Raw genomic sequence first — 20,057 nt, 5'->3', positions numbered from 1 at the left:
GTTTACATTATAAAATCAGGACACCTAATTCATCACAGCTGATGGAGCTTTTGCTCAAGAGAGGACCATGAATTAGGCAGTGTGGGACTGAACCACCTGTCTCCCCGACGGGAGGGGCATCTTAACCAAGTGAGAGTACAACATATTGGTGGGGAAATCTTCACAAGATACTAGTCTGAACTTCTATATTGTGTATAGTTTGAGAAAGGAAGTCTTCAGTCTAAAAAGAAGAAAGCTGGGTCTAAGGAATATTATTTAAACTTCTAGCTACAGTAAGTAGAAATTATTCCTATACAGATGCTAAAGAATCTGTACAGTAAAGAATGAAGCTAAACGTTTCCTTTCGTTATCATTTAGCCTTACTTTAATTTAACAAAATCTATGTATTTCCATGCATCAGGGTTTAAGATGACAGAGAAGATTCTGCTTTCCTGGCTAATAAAACATTCTTTTATTTCTTCCAGGGTATCATTATAACTCCACTTCTACTGCTGCTTTTTGTGAGTATTTTGATATTAAGACTCCAATCCCTTTTTTTAAAGTAACTTACCACTTATTAAAAAATATACTGTAAACCAGAAGTTTCATTGATTTTTACATTGTTTTGATACTCAAAAGGAGTTGTGGTCAGTATTTGGGACAGACTTCTTCCAAACTGGTAATAAATAAAAATGTGTCACAGCAAACACAGTGCCCACTGCTTCCTTTTATAAGGGGGTGTGAGCCTGCTCATCTGACAGTATCACAAAAGCATATGCTATCAGACAAGCTGAGCCAAACACACATGTTTGCAATGACAAAATGCTTACCCCAGTAGGAGAGCTATCTTATAGCATGTGCTGGGGTAGCATGGGATCATAATGAGCCAAAATGGGCCTCACGTCTGACTGTTTGGCCAGGTAAATGCAGTCTTACATTTGGGCAACTAAAACCTATGGGTATTTTTGTGTTAGAGGTGTGTGAGAGATTGGAAAGGGGATGACAAATTACTGAAGCCATTGGGTGCCACTAACAAGAACCTTGTTGACTCTTGTTTGTTCAAGTCTTACTCAGTCGTTGGTCATCCGTCAGGGTCTTGGTTACTTACAGTTCATGGAAGCAGACAGAGATCTGGTTGCAAGTGATGTTTATTCGTCATTACACAGTGAGTGACCCTGTAACAGGCTGGCAGTGTTTCCCTGAAATATCTAATATCATTTAGCAGGTGTTGATCCTGCTGGCAACAGGATACATGGGTTTCATGGAACCACTAAGGTATGTTGCTCTCTGGGGAGAGGAGATATAGGGTATGGGCTGAGAAGTCCTGAGGAGCGGCCAAGCCTGTCACGAAGGTTTAAGTTGAACTTTGTTGTCTTACTGTTAATTTCTGTATTATGACAATCAAACCCCCGGAAAGGGTTGTAAGTATGGACTCACGGTGTGTAAACTGTGTTTTAGTGTAGGTTATGAAAGACACCTGTTCACAGACAGAGCTAATATGACTTCCTTATAAGGAAGAGGGAAGGAACTGCTTCCGGATGGTCTGCTACTACTGTCCTCACTGTCTGCCCCTCTTCTGCTCTCCCTGATAGACGGTAATTCTTCCAGAGGGGTGGAGTTACAAGACCAAAATCCCATTTTAAAAAGACAAAACTTTTGGTTTTATTACCTTGAACATGAGCATCTTTTTCACTTTCTAAGTGACGTCTTGAACCCTTGTACCCCAACTGAGATAGGATGTTTTTGAAACGGAGCCTGGGGGAAGGCGCATTTTTCGTAAAACCTGAAATGTATTTAATTTTTCAATCGTACAACTTTTGAAACAAGATAAAGTCTTGATTTATGTCAGTGACATCTCTTTATGGTCAAATAAAAGATTAGGTAACAAAATACTCCAGCCAGCTAGTAGTCAGCTGTAACGTTTTTCATCTTGTATCTCATCTTCTATTTCATCTTGTAGCAAGTTGTAAAAGTCTCTAATGTTCAAGAAGAAATAGTAGCCAGAGAATAGGCATGTGTGCTTCCAATCAGTGCTGAAGTTACTAGCGTAACACTGTGCCACTTAACTCTTTATTATTCACCGAAAGAAAAAGATGTTGTCACTTCTTAACAAAGCTCTAAACAAAATGTGTGGACTAAAATCTGCAAAAGCTGCAGATGCTTTCATTATCACAGTGTTCGAAACTTGAGCCATGATTCTGTGGGATTTATTGATGTATAAAAGTCTAGTGTGTGACAAGGGATGATTTGTCCTTTGATACTCTATTCATGTTGGATGGAATTTTCAAAAACACTCAGCACCAAGGTAAAACTCTCGTTGGAGTTAAGCCAACACTGGTTGTATTTATGTTGATTTCAATGGACACTGAATGGTTTTCAAAAGCACTTCAGTGGGCTTTGGATCAGGCCTATGATGCTCGCTAGTGTTAATAAAGCAATGGCCATGCTCCAACAGAGTAATAATACTATCATTAGAATACTATATTATAGTAATAATATTTATAAGACTACCATAAGCTCTTAAGGCAAGGCCTGTATGTGTAAACAGTGCCTAACGCTTTCTGAGTGCTACCAGAATACCCTTAAATTATTATTTATTAACTTGTTCTTTTGTTTTCTTTAGATAGCTTGGCCCTAGATGGTCACAGTTTAAATTTTTCCCTCTGTGTGCCCCATGTTAATTTCTGACAGTATATAATGTTTTGAACTGCTTCCTTTGTTTGTAAATGTCTGTTAATGTAAACATGAGTTGTTTTAACAAAGTTGTTAAAGACATGTTGAAGTAGACAAATGGAAGAAGAGTGAAAGCTTGTTATAAATTATATATTTCCTGCAAATAATTTATTTCCCTAAATGAATGGTGTTAAATATAAGATTCAGTCACATTTCTGAAGAGAATACTTCTGCTACCAAACTTATTATATAAAGCTTATTTAGCAAAATGGTCTGAGATTTGAAGACTGATTTTATGAAACCTCATATATTGTACCCTCAGTTAGCAGACTTTATCTTTGTAGGTACCCTTTGTTAGATTTTAAAGGATAGCAACCGTCCTAAGCATCACTGATTATCACTGTAATAGGAAGCTATAGAACCTTGGCTTCCAGCTGCATTAAACCCCGGTATTGTTGTCCTCATTATAACTGTTATTTTTAACACTTATGATGTTGGATTCCCAAGGATCGTGTTATAAAGGGGCAGTGTACCATAAACAGTACACATTTGCATTCATATATGTGATGAGCAGAAAAGGGTTTAAACATAAAGCACTCTGAGACCCATTGGTTGCAAGTTAACATGGGAATATGCCATTCTCCTTTCTTTGCAACATTTTGCAAGGTTTTATTAGAGGGATATGGGATCCTATATACTAGAGCACACACGACAAGTTCCTACTCTCCTTGTGTCAGGTTAGATATTTAAGTGAAACCAGTAGTGGCAGTACAGTAATCAAGATTTTTAAACTGAAGAGCCAGTTTTTTAAGCTGTTTTAAAAAAAAATTCAGAAAAATAGTAAGCTAAGAATTCACATAGACAAGAAGAAATCTCCTTTTGGGGAATTTCTCTACTAATGATGAATAATTGTCACAATGTAGAATTTAGAGAGTTGGTAGTTTAATTCCCCAGGCTTTGTCCCATCATGTGGGTATGGAGCAGTACCTTATGTTTACAATTATCTTATTACTTTGTTCTCTGTTTTCAACTAATGTCTGTACTTTTCCCAGTAACAGTAATGATACTACATTTATAATAATCCGTATTCATCTAAATGGATTGCACAGTGCCTTACAATGCCTTTGCTGACTGGTTATAGAAGCTGTATCCTTTGCTGTGAATACTGAAATAACTGCCACCTCCTCTCAGGTGAAACAGAGCAAATGTTAATAGCACACAATAACGATGAAGAACAGTTTATGTTAGGAAGTGATGAACAATATCTAGTGAAACAACAGAGAGAATTTAGGTAAGCAGAATGTAATTACTTGAATCCCAAATGTGGCACCCCTACTTAAGTTGATTAGCATTGTATTTCTTGAACAGGTTTTTTTTGTCTTGCAGAGTACAATTCTACTTAACATGAGTAAGGGTGCAGGAATCAAGCCCTCAACTTACAATTTGGCTGGAACACTAAGGCTAACACCTATACTCTTGTGAACATTTATTATTTGAATTCTAAAAATATGCTGCCATTGCCAAAGCTTCTGGGCACATTTACGTTAATAAAAGACAGTTAAACAAATTGTAACATCATGCTGTGAAGGTAATAGTGCTGTGATCTCTTTAATAACCTCAAGTTGTCAGCACCATTGTTTTTATGTCTCATCTGAAAGAGAGAAGCACAGCACTCTGGAACACTTTTAACTACATCATCACTCCTGTGTCTCCTTAAAATATAACATCATTAAGACAGTATGTGTACTGTATGTTTGTATTTGTGTCTATATCTTTTTTAAGGGCTGGACTGTGCCTTGTAAGCACTGCCCCAGGTGGGGGAAGAGCTGAATGCCTCAGGAAAACAGTCTCTTGGAGCTCCCCTGGGAGCAGGGAGAGCATAGCTGTTGTGCCACAAGTGCCAGGTTCTATATGAAAATGGCTCTGCCCCTCCTCTCATCCCTCTTGGGATGGCTAGCACCACTATTCTCTCTGGTCCTGCCCTTGGACGAGTACATGGACTTGCAGTTATGCTCAGCTGAGGAGGTTGGAAGCTCCTTATATTGCTCCTGCTCTTATGCCCCTATTCAGGGGTAGAACAATATAGCTCTGAGATTTTACTTTGCTACAGTAGTGCTGACATAATAAAACATAGCTGATTAATCACAGTGTATTTGGTACCACAGTATAACAAATCATTTGAATGTTTATGAAAACAAAATTTTACTTTGTTTACTTTTTGCACTTTTTTATGATATTACATTACAACTCTGCCGTGGTCTTGAAATTATTACCACTATTGTGTATGAACGGATGCTAGGTACTCTCTTTAATTTATGGAAGTATGGTTGGTTGGATAACAAAGTAACAAATACAAAGATGTCTGAATCTATATATCTTTACTGAAGTCACCAAAGAAACGTTGGGCTAAGTGTGTATTTTACATTCTTGTGTACGTCAGTCTTCAAAGCTTGCCTGCAAAACCACTTAAACCTGGAATGTTAAAAAGCCCTTGCAACACTCATGTACGTTTGTGAAAATATACTTAGCAAAACTCCATGTAAGTGTCATGTACTACTTCTGTATTTGCCATACTATCAAAGGTGATTACCATGATACAGGTGTTGAAGTAGAAGCTTTTCTACTTCCTAATCAGCTTGCTCCTTCTACTTGATTTATTCAGTGATTTTTTCCTATGTTCTGTATATCAGTCATTTTGATGGTGTGCTTGTGAACAGTGATACTACAAATATTAGAATATAGTATTAGTGAAAGAATCTCGGCTCAGTCAAGGGGAGAAAACTTCAGTTTAAATATCTTGGAGGAAAGGACTACTGAAAAGGAACATGAGTAAAACTACATGTTGCCATAAATATTAAAGTTTTATTATCTTTTAACATTTGCTTTATGTTAACAGTCTTTAAATGAAACTACTGTTCCTCAAAATGCTGGATTTCTCAGATTTTCAGGAAAAACAACCTGGATTTCTTTGCACTGTACTTTGTTTCCTTATTTCCCTAGTAAAATAGCTTCCCTTTTTCAGTATCATAGAACATACACACATTCATTTTTTGTGAGTTCTTGACAAGTGAAGGCTGATTGCCGGTCAACTGAAGAATGAATTGTTAAATGATATACTAATAGCTGAGAAGACACAGAAATTGTTAAGGAAGTTGTGGCTAATGTATGTCACTGGTGTGTGACAACAGGTTGATTGTGGGAGTGAGGAAGACGATACAGTGCATTAACTGTTTACAGGTCAGTTATTTCATCTGAATGATTTAAAGTGCACCATCTTCTTACTACCTTGTCTATAATATCTATTTTGTATACAGATTAATTTCCTTCTTAATCTCTGAGGAATGAAATGATCAGTGGAAATCTTTCCATTGACTTCAGTGAGCTTTGCATCAAACTCTATGTGCCTTTGTGTCAGACTAACTTTTGACTGCCTTACATTATACTTCCTTTTTAGTGACCAAACAACAATACAAATCCTCCCATCCCCTACCACATATATAGATAATTGCACATCTGCAAAGGTAGAGGAATCTAATATCTGTACAATTTCTGTGGAGGACTTTCTATTCCACTTGTCTCTACTTTTGTAATTGTATACCAGATATCACTTTAAAACACATGGAGAGTCTTTTAAAGATGTCTTCTGCCTATTAAACTAAAATGGTTTTTATGGCTGATAGAATACATTTACCTCTAAATAGAAAACTCACAAAATATTGCAGGAGTCTGCAAATTGCACCACAAACTCAAAAAGCCAATGACCCTTCCAGTCTGTCATCTCTTCTTTTTACCACTTTCCCCACCCTAATTATCTTTGGTGAGGCTTGCACAGATTCTCGGGGTGCACAGCAAGGGAGAAGGCTCAAGCTGGCTAACAGTGTACTTAGTAGAGTCTGAGGACACAGCCTGGAAAAACATGTTAAGTACAAGAAAATGCTGTAGAGCAGAGAGCCCAGAGTTCCTCTGAAGTGGACTCAATACGGGCAGCAAATGTGGCACTGGATTGTAATTTGGTACGACTGGCAGGAGGTGTTTCTTCTGAGTCTGTGGCAGTTCTGGGTGTAGCCTCTTCCTTGGGGAGGACACCCCAGCTGTGATATCTGCCTTGGCAGCCAGAAAAAAGAAGATTGACCACCTGTCATGTGGAGTTAGGATAGGATTGGAAGGGCGGAGTGTTCTCATTTTCATGCGAGGAGGATTCCTTTATACAACAAAAAGTTAATTATATCCTATCACTTCAGGCTCAGTCCGTGTCTCTCCTGTGAACTCTGCTATAAACAAACCCACTGAATAATTTGGCAGGTGTTGTTAAAATTGGCAGTCTCTGGAGCTGAGAGGTCTAGGGCTGGAGTAGCAGGAGCATTGCAGGTCAAGTTTAAGTACTGCACAGTGACAGGATTGTGTGGAGAAACTCGCCTGGAACTTGCTCCCAGTATGGCCTTACCCTGCAAACCCTTATTCATGTGTTCATTCCTTACTCCTGTGAGTTATCCCATTTAAGTCAATGGGACTATTTAAGTGAATAGGGACTACTCAAACTGGTCCCCTTATCTGATTCTAGTTAGTGCTTCTTAAGCCTGTGCTGTTAATGAGCACCATATTCAGACATAGATATCCAGAAGAACACAGGCTATACAGTACATATAAACAAGGTATCCATTAAATAAAAATCACATGCCTGTGCAAAGAATTATTGTTTTAAAATGAAATATACTGGCAAATCAATTTTTCAATATTTTGAAAGACAGACTTGTGATGAGATGTGATTAAATGCTAAACTTGATCTCCACAATTTATATAACAAGTTAAATGGAAAATAAGTGATAAGAAAATCCAGTCACATTTTTACAGCTATTAATACCTGATTGGTATTATTTTATTCCCAAAGTTGTTTAAGAAATGTTCCTTCTATTTGGCTTTCTCAAACAAACAAAAAAGGCAGCTCATTCTTAGGTGTTGGGGTTATGATGTTAAGGAGAGTAGCCAGTCGTCTACCATTAACTTAAGATTTGGAGAAGTTTGAATAGCTCCTTACTTCACGTTTTTTTCCCCAATCTAGCTCATTTTAGCTCTCTGCTAATAGATGAGACCATAAGTCCCAAAGTACAGTAAAATCTGGAAACAGCAAGTGCGGGTGATCAAGAAGGAACGTGTTCTTGTGAGATTTTCAGTCTAATTTTGCATACTACGTATGTCCAGATAGTTTTGATAAGGCTTAGTTAAGCATCATCTCAGAATCTGAATCATCTGAGATTCACTTATCAGTGGCCAGATTGTGTCATTGATCAGGGGCTGAAAAGTGTACTTATTTTGCATGAATGAAAATTCCTCCTTCCTCCTGTCTTCTGTATCCTCTGGGCATAGATTCAGGGCCAGCTCTTTAATGGAGCTGTGATAGTTTACACCAGCTGAGGATCTGGCCTGTTGTCTTTAAGCTTATAGACCTTTTTTTCTGGGACTTGACAATGATAAAATGCCACCAGTGACATCATTGTAGAGTGGGTAAGGGAAACAAGAAACCAGGAATCTGTCTTTGAGGAAGGAATAACGGCAGTACCCTGAGTGGGGGAGAGAAGGCTGGCACTGTAACTAACTATGTATGAGTAAAAGGCACTAGGATACAAGACAGGGCCAGGTGCATGCACTCGTCAAAAACAGGGGGTGTCAAAGTGGTTATTCACATTTGTCATGAAAGAGCTGAACTTTTAAAGCTCTGATTTGGAAGATCATTGCTTTGTATAAAATAATTTGTTCCTCATAGGTATATTTGTTTGTGATATGGCTCCCTTTTCGTCTCCCATCCCTCACCCACTATAATTCAATTTCCTTTTCTTAAAAAACTTGACATCTGTGCTGATGAGTCCACAACTGCTTTTAATCTGAAGCCTTGAGATTCCTTTCAAATGCAGATTCTGTGCTTGGAAATGCTACATTTGAAATAATAGTTTGAAAAGATGGCAAGAATATTGGTGTCTAAATGGCTGTCTTTTTCAGCAATATTTTCTATTGTCAGACATCTTTTGATTCTTGACTTGGAATGTGATTATACACTACGTCTAATTGACATAAAACGTTGAAACATTCAGATAAGTCAGTGAATCCTTCACACAAATACAGTGTTGTTACTGTAAAAGTATTGTAGCCTCAGGAAGCAAAGTGAAGGGTTCTGGAATCCTGACCACCCATTTTGATTTACTTCTCTGTGGTTGCTTTTAAAGTTTTAAAATCTTCATTTTCACTTGAAAAAGCTTATTTGAACATACCGTCGTTAATGCTTTTAACTCTCCAGCCCAAAAGTAGTGTCAAAATAGGGTTTGAAAACTTATTAACCTTTTAATGCTTCAAAAGTTGTTACAGGGATCATTAGAAGAGCAAATCCACCCTGGAGGCTGTGTATTGTGTGATGAGATTTTGGTTAATCTGCAATGGAATTTCTGCAAGGAACCAGGGCTCTACCTCTCTGTTCACATTTGCTTAAAATTGGAGGTTGAGAGGTTCATGTGCAAAAAGGATGAAATTTCTCCTTCGGAAAATGTCCAGGCAAGATTCTCCGTGATACTGCAGTCCCATGTGAGGTCACAGATGGAGCAGCAGCGCATGAGCTCATGCATACCCAGTATGTGCCACAGCAGGGGCTGCTGTGCCACGTCCAAATAGGCTGGTGTAGAAGGAAACACTGGGGAGTTACACAGAGTTATTCCGGAGTAGCTATTCCTGGTTAAGTCCATGTGTGGATGTTTTCATTCCAAAATAAGAATGCCTTATTCCGAATTGGCTAATCCACTGTGGAAGTGGATTAAACCAATACGGAATAAGACACTCTTATTCATGAATAAGAGCATCTACACATGGAGTTATTCAGGCATAGTTAATCCACTTTAAATTCATACCCTACCTTATTCTAGATTAATTTTCGTATGTAGATAAATATTGGCAGAATTGGGGCTTTAGATTATAGACTCTTCTGGCAGAGACTGTCCTTAATTTTGTAACTTGTGGAACATCACGTATATTAATTGGGCTTAACAGTTACACACGTGTGTGTAAGTAGGTGTGTACACATAAGTAAAATTATACATCAGGACATCAGTCGATATAAGTAAATATTGCAGATCTTTTGCCGAGCTCAAAACAGATGTGAAGGAAAGGTTCAATATTAACAATGTATTTTTATTTTTATTTTGTAGCTTGGATCATCCTCCTCTGTGCCTTTTACATCTATATTCTCACAGCTGTTTATGACTGTTGTCGTTCCTCTTATTATTGGACAGGTAAGTCTTTTAAATATACTTTTTTTTTTAAAAGAATAAGATAAAGAGGGCTGTCTTAAAGATAAACTGTCAACACAGTATGCTGCCACATAGGACACAGCCTCAGGATGGTGGAGTCTAAGATCATAGAGAAGATACTACAGTGCTCCCTGGAGCCACGTTGATCTTTGTTGAGATTGAGCATCTGACCCTCACTGCCGCAGACATACACTATTGCATAGAAGAAGAGAGGAGAGAAGAGAGTTTGTGAATATAAAATGGGGGAAGATAGCAGTCCAGACTGAGAAACTTGCAGCCCAATGCAAAATGAGCTTTGAGAACACTCTGTAGTTCTTTTGTCATATGCCCTTTACCTGGATGATGGAAAAAATTCTTCCTGTGTAATGGCTACTGCTAATTATGTTAATTAAAAAATCCTGTGTTAAAAGAACTTGAAGGTGGTAAAGTCAGGCCATCAAAAGTTAGAAAATGCCAGAATTAAGGCTGCCCGCACCTTCTGAATGCACATTATAATACAATCTTTAATTATGTGATCACATACTATTTTTTTCCCACAGAACCTCTGCCTCATTCTGAGCACAGGATGGATGGCTCGGTGAATGAGCAGCTGTTCAATATTTCATTTTAGCCTCATCATTCAGTGTGTGGCCCCTGCCTTATTTATAGCATGCAATTTAACCTTGCACTGAACGCAGAATTAATTTCCTCCTGAGCTTTTGTATTACACTTGTCACTGTAGTATCTGAGCGCTTCACAAACATTAATGAATCTTTAAAAAGTCCTGTGCAATAGGGACGTTTTATCTCCATTTTACAGATTGTGAACTGAGGCACACAGATTTTTGAGTACCCAAATTGAGATACCTACAGGCTGATTTTTCAGAATACTTACCATTTTATAGCACTTTATGCATTCAAAGCACAATTCCCATTGACTTCAGTTGCAGTTCTGAACACTCAGTCCTTTTGCAAATCTGGCCAACGGTGCCTCATGCTGGACACCCAGAAAACAACACGCAACAACTGCCTACCTGTGAAAAGTTCGATACAAGTAACTTGCCCAGCATCTCATGGGAATCTGTGGCAGAAGCAGAGAGAATCCAGTTCTCCAGGGTGGTATTCAACTGCCTTAAACATGAGACTATCTTTTCTTTTCCTGCAATCCCCTGCCTCTTTCACGATAAACTTTCCAACTTCAGCAATACACATGGACAGGGGTCCGACAGAAAACAGCCTTATATGCCACACAATTCTGATTCATTTCCTGAACACTGTGCATCCTGTGCACTGGCATCTTCTAACTTTTGAGGGCTTGGTCTTTGCAACCTTAACTTCCTTTTAATGGATATTTAATGTAATTTCCTATTTTTTCAAAAAGGCAAACTGAAAAAAAAGAAAAAAGAAAGAAAAGAAAAGAAAATTCCATCATGTGGGACCATATTGCTGACCCCCCACATGGGTCATCATCAGGGTTCAGACCCTTAGATCCTCAACACAGAGTTCTTCCACTTGAGCTAACTAATTATCTAGTGGCAATAGTAGGCAGTTATCTTCTATGTCAGGGAGTTCTCAACCTTTTGCTTCCTGAAGCCCACCCACATGCTATAAAAACTCCATGGCCCACCTGTGCAACAATTGTTTTTCTTCATATAAAAGCCAGGGCCAGCATTAAGGGGTAGCAAGCAGAGCAGTTGCCTGGGGCACCACGCAACAGTGGGCACCGCAAAGCTGAGTTACTCAGGATGGGGGGATGAGAGAGACACTTTGCCACGGGAATGCACAGCTATTTTCTAGAGATCACAGGGACGTTGAGACTCAGGAATCCTGGGATCAGTTTCAGGTTTGAGAGGGGAACGTGCTGTAGTGATTATAGACCCTTCTGCCCCTAAGCTTCTCAGCTTCAGTCCCTGTCTTTATTTTGGCTCCTGTTCCATCACCACCACCCTCTACACCACATCCCTTTGCATTTGAATAAGGCTGCTTCCTCTTTCTTGTTCATGTTTGTCAAGGTTCCTTCCCCACTCTGAACTCTAGGGTACAGATGTGGGGACCTGCATGAAAACCTCCTAAGCTTACTTTTACCAGTTTAGGTTAAAACTTCCCCAAGGTACAAACTATTTTACCCTTTGCCCTTGGACTTCCACTGCCACCACCAAACGTTTATCTGGGTTTATTGAGAAAACGTTGTTTGGAAACGTTGTTTCCCCCCAAAATCCTCCCAACCCTTGCACCCCACTTCCTGGGGAAGGTTTGGTAAAAATCCTCACCAATTTGCATAGGTGACTACAGACCCAAACCCTTGGATCTTAGAACAATGAAAAAAGCATTCAGTTCTTGAAAAGAAACATTTTAATAGAAGAAACAGTAAAAAGAATCACCTCTGTAAAATCTGGATGGTAAATACCTTACAGGGTAATTAGATTCAAAATATAGAGAATCCCTCTAGGCAAAACCTTAAGTTACAAAAAGACATACAGACAGGAATATTCATTCTATTCAGCACAACTTAATTTCTCAGCCATTTAAAGAAATCATAATCAAACGCATATCTAGCTAGATTACTTACTAAGTTCTAAGACTCCATTCCTGTTCTGTCCCCAGCAAAAGCATCACACAGACAGACCCAGACCCTTTGTTTTTCTCCCTCCTCCCAGCTTTTGAAAGTATCTTGTCTTCTCATTGGTCATTTTGGTCAGGTGCCAGTGAGGTTATCCTAGCTTCTTAACCCTTTACAGGTGAAAGGGTTTTTCCTCTGGCCAGGAGGGATTTTAAAGGTGTTTACCCTTCCCTTTATATTTATGACAATGTTCTAGTTGGGAGAGGGGAGGTCACTGAAAGCACGAGAGATGGTCTCCCTACCTCTCACTTCTGGTGCACAGCGCCACAGCATGTTTTAGCAGCTGCGAGGAGCAACTAAGGGGAAAATGCTGTTCAGCTTTTACAGCCCAGGGATGGAGCATGCTCAGTTGCTGTGTGGGTGGTGCATGTGTAATCCAGTCAGCATGCAGGAACTGTGTGTGAAAGGAGCATGCCGATGGAATCTTTGGAGAATAACACTTACAGCCTCCAACAAACCTCTGCTGAGCAGATGCAAGGTGTGATTTTTTTCATAGACTTATAACTTGGTCATATTTGAGCAGACTTTCATTGAGACAGCACTAGGCACACCCCCAGACACCGGGGCATCCCTCCTGCCAAGTTTCAAGGTCCTACTCTAAAGTATGGAGGCACGACTAAAACGTCTCTGTGAAACAGTGGTATGTATGTATAAATAAATAAAATAATTAACAGGGTCAAAATAACACAGTTTTCCCTAATTTCAGTCTCAGAAATGGCTTGACCATTTTGATTAAAGTTTTCCAAAAAATTCAGCCTGAGGCAGACATGTGGCCTGTATCAACCCAAACAGTTAAAGTTTGGCAATAATAAAAGCAAATGAAAACAGGGCCTTATAATGGAAAGGGTTGTGCAACCTTAACTGTAAGGGCTTGTCTACATGGCCAGTTACTGCCCAAGAAGCAGTAACACAGTAACATCCCATGTGGACGCTGCTATAGCAAAACACAAGTCCCAGAGTACGGCTTCATGTGTTACTGCTCGAAAGTGTAGTATGCCAGGTCATACTACAGGGCTTCAAGTGTACTGTAGCAGTGTCCACGTGGGTCATTGCTGCGTGGCAAGCTGGTGTACTATAGATTCACACCCTGGCTTTCTGCACAGTAACTTGCCATGTAAACACCTATAATATTAAATCATTTTACTGAATTTTAAGGCTAGCATATAGTACACCTTAAAAGGTTCTTGGAAAGTATTCTTGTTTGATAGAAGAAGTTAAGACCCAGGAGGACTTCTATGGTAACGATAGCCACCGGACTCGAATACTGATCCCCTGCCATGTGACACAGGTATAACTTTTTGTAACTCTGACCATATCACATACTGAGGAAAGGAAGTAGGCCCCAATTCAGGGAAGTATATGAGCACATACTTTAACTTCAAGCATGAGAATCAAACCATTGAAGTCTATTAGACTGCTTTTGAGTCAAGGAGATGCATAAATGCTTTTTTGAATTGGGGCCATAAAGAGAAACCTCTTACCAGCATTTCTGTGTCACACCTTTATTGCATGTTGGAACTAAACTAAATCTTTGGTAAAAATGGAGCAAGCAAAATTTCATGTATCCTTCAGTCCTGCAGGGACCCAGGCAGAAAATTGAAAGAGGGGATTGCAATATTCCAGTGTGCTTGGAAGCAAGTGATATTTCAGCAAAACTAAATAGAGTGAAATCCTCCACAGCGCTACATGTAGCAGGCCCAGAGACATTTTGGTAGGAGTCCTTAGAGGATTGCAAAAAATTTCAAAAATACTTTGATCCGTGCACAAATATTACTCAGGAAAGATGCATTGTATTACAAGAAACCAACTGCCAGGTGAGATGACATACCCCAATATCAATTAATCAAGGTTTTGTCAGACCAAAGAAGGGAGCAAGTTCCATAGATGAAGGCTTTCCATTGGGAATGCCTTATCTTTAGCCCTAAAATGTTCAGACTGAGGACTGTTAGCAGCTTTAGTAACTGATGTTAACTGAGAGAGTGCGTAGGGAGAGAGGCAGTCTTAGGTAGCCAGGACCAAAAAACATATTTAGTAAGATTTTATAGCTCAATTCCAACACCTTCAATTGCACACAGAAATCAATAGGAAATCAGTGGTAAGTGGAGTGCGTCAGAAATTTTCCAATGGAGCATTCTTCCATTGGAAAATGCTGATTCATCAACATTGAAATGTTGTGTGAGTGTGTGACTATTTCACCAGGTTCGTTTGCAATGGAACTGCTTGCCAGGCCGGTTTCTGCTGGAAACCAGCCTAAACCTGTCAGCTTTCCTGCTGGGCTTTGAAACTCCTTCCCCCTCAGCAGCCCAGAGTATGTCTACACAGCTCGTAGAAGAAAGTTCCCAGACTGAGCTGAGAGACTCAGGTTAGCAGGGCTCATGCCAGCACTATAAAAATAGCAGTGTAGACAGCACCTTGAAGTTGCAGCTTAGGCTTCTCCTTAGGCTTCAGCGCCTGAGTCCTAGCCTGAGCTGCAATTTTAGTAAAGCTTTTGATACTGTCTCACATGACCGTCTCATAAACAAACTAGGGAAATGCAACCTGGATGGAGCTATTATAAGGTGGGTGCAAAACTGGTTGGAAAAACGTTCCCAAAGAGTAGTTATCAGTGGTTCCCAGTCATGCTGGAAAGGCATAACGAGTGGGGTCCCGCTGGAATCAGTTCTGGGTCTGGTTCTGTTCAATATCTTCATCGATGATTTAGATAATGGCATAGAGAGTACACTTATAAAGTTTGCGGATGATACCAACCTGGGAGGGGTTGCAAGTGCTTTGAAGGATAGGATTAAAATTCAAAATGATCCAGACAAACTGGAGAAATGGTCTGAAGTAAACAGGATAAAATTCAATAAGGACAAATGCAAAGTACTCCACTTAGGAAGGAACAATCAGTTGCACACATACAAAACGGGAAATGACTGCCTTAGGAAGGAGTACTGCGGAAAGGGATCTGGGGGTCATAGTGGACCTTAAGCTAGATATGAGTCAAGAGTTGACACTGTTGCAAAAAAAAACAAACATCATTTTGGGATGTATTAGCAGGAGTGTTGTAAGTGAAACACGAGAAGTAATTCTTCTGCTCTACTCCATGCTGATTAGCCTCATCTGGAGTATTGTGTCCAGTTCTGGGCACCACATTTCAGGAAAAATGTAGACAAATTGGAGAAAGTCCAGAGAAGGGCGACAAAAATGATTAAAGGTCTAGAAAATATGACCTATGAGGAAAGACTGAAAAAATTGGGTTTGTTTAGTCTGGAAAAGAGAAGACTGAGAGGGGACATAACAGTTTTCAAGTACATAAAAGGTTTTTACAAGGAGGAGGGAGAAAAATTATTGTTCTTAACCTCTAAGGTTAGGACAAGAAGCAATGGGCTTAAATTGCAGGAAGGGAGGTTTAGGTTGAACATTAGGAAAAACTTCCTAACTGTCAGGGTGGTTAAGTACTGGAATAAATTGTCTAGGGAGGTTGTGGAATCTCCATCACTGGGGACTTTTAAGAGCAGGTTAGACAATGTCAGGGATGGTCTAGATCAGTGCTATTCAAAGTGGTGGTCCATGGACTGGTGCCGGTCCGCGAGCCATCAGCTGCCGGTCTGTGCGCACATTGGGGAAAAAAATTGCCAGTCCCCCACATCAGATAGCTTGAGAAGCACTGGTTTAGATAATATAGTCCTGCCTTAAGTGCAGGGGACTGGGCTAGATGACCTTTCGAGGTCCCTTCCAGTTCTATGATTCAAGGCACTGTCCACACAGCTATTTTTAAAGCACTAGCATGAGCTTCACTAAACCAAATCTGTCAGCCTTGGCTGGAAGGCTTGCTGCTGTAGACATGCTCCCAGGGCTTCAGGTGGTCTGCCCCTGAATTGGTGCTTACAGGATCCCTGAGTTGCCTGACTCCTTGCCTGGCAGGGAAGCATTGGAAATGTTTTGAAAAGGTCAAAATGAAATGTCATGTTGACTTTTTGTAAATAACATTTTGGAATTCCTGTAGGGTAGGAGATTTTGACATTTCATTTTTCGTTCTGTTTAGAAACTTTTTTTTTTTTAATTTTGGAATTTCCTGTGGAACAGGAATTCTAGTTTCTGGCCAGCTCTAATACTAACTAATCAAGCACCCTTATAATGCATTAACTGTACTATAACTTTCAAGTGTGTTTTCAAATGAAAAATTACTGTAATCCAGTCTGGAGGTCAAAGGAATGCATAACTGTGGGCAGTGAAGGCAGTGAAAAATAGTCTGACTAAAACAGATGACTATTTGGTGCACTGTGCAGTCTTAAGTGCACAAATTGGAAGCCTTTTGAAAGTGTGGGCCACAGTGTACATGGGTTAACAAACAAGAGGCTCACTCAATAGCTACTTGTTTTAAATAATAGTAATTGAGGCTGGATTTTCAAAATCTATTAAAGTTGTATTATGTTCCTGATGTTAAGCAAATAGCATACAGGTTTGGCAAGCCTCATATTAAGGTGTGAAGTACTGATAACTGGAAAACTGGGCCATGCTAGTTATATTTTGGCAATATTTTAATGAAATCGTCCATGAGAGATTGGATCTTCCAATGGAGTTCACATTGGTCACATGGGAACTATGACAAACATGGTCAGTAGTTCACAGCTCTCTATCATATGTGTGTGTGTCATAATTAATTGGCAATATTAGTCTAACATGGTTTATTTTATTGGTCTTGAAGATCAATAATTTATAACAACCTGAGATTTGTGCCCCCTATTGCGTGCTCAGATAGGGGATTAGAGAACACCTGCTATATGAGATCTGTTATATTGTTAGAGATAATATTTATTTATATATATGTTATAGTGTCTTGAGGTTCTTATATATTCTGGTCAATATAGCATAGTGTTATACTGCATTTGATCTCATTATTGAAGGTTGCTATTCATGAGCTACATTGACGTGTTAGGGTAATTTTTGCCTTCATTACAGTAGGCGGTAAATACTTTTACACAGCCAAGTAGAGTTTAGATCAATCCCTAAGCAGTTTAATCTTGTCTTTCAGACTGGGGAGTTTGGCCAAAGATCATTGTTTCTTTGTTCCTTTTTTTTCCTTCCAAAAGTGACAGAAAACAGAAACAACTGCTGCTGCTGCAATATTTCCTTTCCACATTCTGCAGATCTTCTCCTTTCTTTACACCTAAGTGCTTATGACAGACTTTTATTTTATGTTTTTATATTAGAGTGATTTATGATTAAATGTTAATGAAATAGAATTTTCACTGTGCTTTCATTATATTCTACTAGTTTGAACATTTTTCAAAACAGCACACCAAAACCCACTGTTTTCTATGAATAAATAATAAAAAGTATGTCTGTACATTATCATTCATGCATTCTCCAGTTGCCCCAAATTGGTGATTTGTCTGCCGGCATAAAATGGGCACTTCATATTAAACAGATCTTAACTAAAGCTAAAATTCATGTTATGATTCCAGCAGTTCTTTTCCCCAAATCTATCGAATGAGGTTAGTTGTGTAAGTGCTGTAATATTTCATGGAATCTAGTCAACCGAAAAGATCTGTGATATTCTACAAGTGGAGGATTTTGGATCTGTCTTCTGCATCCTTTTTCAGACTATTCAACAGGAGCTTTGCCAACATTTAGAACTTGTATTTATAAACAAAATTTTAAAAGGATGCTGTATTGATACATGAGCTGCCAAAGGAACCAGAAAATAGAAATCTTAGCAGTAAAATTTTTCCTATGAATACTTTTAAAGAACAATCTATAGTGTTAAGGAAGTGGTATACTGGAATTAGTGAAGAGAGGTACAAAACATATGGGTTGAAAAACATAAATTAAATTAAATGTAATCTAATTTGAATGTGGTTTAAAACTAAAAATAAACCAAAGGTTAGAGAAACTTTCATCTAAAGGAACACTTTATCAAACAGATTATATTTGTAATTAAATCCACATGGAAGTGGCCTTACTTTTTATAATCAAACTTCAGGTGAGTTGCAGGAATAAGGAGTGATGTTCTAGGAAATCAACACTACTGAAAAGCAGTTGCAGAAAATTAAGATGACAGATTAACAGGATTCCAACCATGATTCATTTTCTTATGACACTTACCTTTAATAAGTAACAGAACAAATTCGCCACAGAAATGCAAACAAAGTAACAACAAATATACACTTAACCATAAAGTGTCATAGGAGTATTTGTATATGTTGTTGTTCAATGTGTTGTTTTCTAATTTTATGAAAATAGCAGTTTTAAATTACTCAATGTTAGTAGGTAATTTTTAAAGTGTGTTCCATAGGGCCCATCTAGATGGAAAATAGAATCTTGGTTTACTTTGAGAGAGTTTCTGAGTGAGAGCTAATGCATGAAAGTAAATTGATTCACACACTTTAAATCACTTTTATATTATCCAGAAAGATGAAGATAAAAAAAGAAAAAAGCCAGAGCCTGGTAAACATTTTCTCCTCAAATTAAAAGAAGGAAGCAGTTAGTATTTCTCTTCATCCATTTTTAGGACAGGACATTCAATCAGAATTTGAGCTCTCTAATAAAGGACAAGTGACTCAACTGACATTTTTAAAAATTTCACAGGCTGCAAGAATATGAGTGAATTGGTATACAGTCCTGAGGGTGGGCAAGGCTGTGACCCTCATTGTAATATACAGGAATTAACACAAAAACCTGCTATAAAGACAAAGATTCTGACCCTATAAAGAGAACTGCTCCGGGTCCCATTGAAATGAATGGAACTCTGCACTGAAGTAAGGGCCCATCTATGTGGATTCAAGTTGCAAACAAAAATACTAAAATAATGGGGAAAGGCTCTAGACCCCATTTTGTGTGTGCTGTGCTGCATATATACTCTCATTTCCATCTGCTCCCCTTTTTGGTCCCTACACTCCTTACAAATCCAGTTTATTATCTTCTCCCTCTCTGAACTTGGTTCCTTCATTCATGTAATCCCCAGTATTTGTTTCTCTTCCCGGCCTTGTTGCCCTCACCTTGTAAGGGAAGGTGTGGTGAGATTATTGGACTGTTATGCAGTATTTTCTTTTAATGCTTCACTTTGAAGAGAGAGCTTTTGAAGGCAAAGAACACACAAAGTGTAATATAAAGCTATGGTGCTGTTTGTTTATTATGTTTATTAAATAATGGCTCTACTAAGACAAAACGGAGAATTAGGAATCCTAAATTTAAAAGAGAGAGAAAGTGAGTGAGAGGAAAAATCAGTTACTGGATTTGGGGCTAACAATGATCCAATATTGTTTGGTAAGGCACAAGGGAATAAAGACTCATACTCTCAGCTGAGGGGTTAAAGTCGAGGCATTTTAGAAGGTTTAAAGGAGGATATAAGGTTAAAACTATCTTCTTTAAAAGATTAAATCAATCCCAGAACAGTGGGTATAAATAGAAGGCACATTCTGCTTTGTGTGATGATGTAACTTCCAAAACATTTGTTATATGACTATACAGCCGTTTTCGCAGTTTTTCAGTTTATTAGGGTTTAAACATCTTAAAGTTATAGATATATGTACT

The 20,057-nt window shown here is 38.7% G+C and overlaps 1 protein-coding gene across 2 annotated transcripts in view; it reads left to right on the top strand.

Moving 5' to 3' along the window:
* Nucleotides 1-20,057, top strand: part of SLC10A7 (solute carrier family 10 member 7) — a 197,545-nt gene that overhangs the window by 136,786 nt on the left and 40,702 nt on the right. Inside the window, exons 6-7 of one of the 2 annotated variants that reach the window (XM_077815347.1) lie at nucleotides 465-500; nucleotides 9,840-9,923. In XM_077815347.1, the coding sequence (XP_077671473.1) occupies nucleotides 465-500; nucleotides 9,840-9,923 (120 nt within the window). The remainder of the gene's footprint in view (nucleotides 1-464; nucleotides 501-9,839; nucleotides 9,924-20,057) is intronic. The other variant, XM_077815348.1, reaches the window with a different exon arrangement.

This window comes from Eretmochelys imbricata, chromosome 4, assembly GCF_965152235.1.
Source record: "Eretmochelys imbricata isolate rEreImb1 chromosome 4, rEreImb1.hap1, whole genome shotgun sequence".
In the NCBI taxonomy this organism is placed as follows: domain Eukaryota; kingdom Metazoa; phylum Chordata; order Testudines; family Cheloniidae; genus Eretmochelys; species Eretmochelys imbricata.
This window is presented reverse-complemented; position numbering and strand designations above follow the sequence as displayed.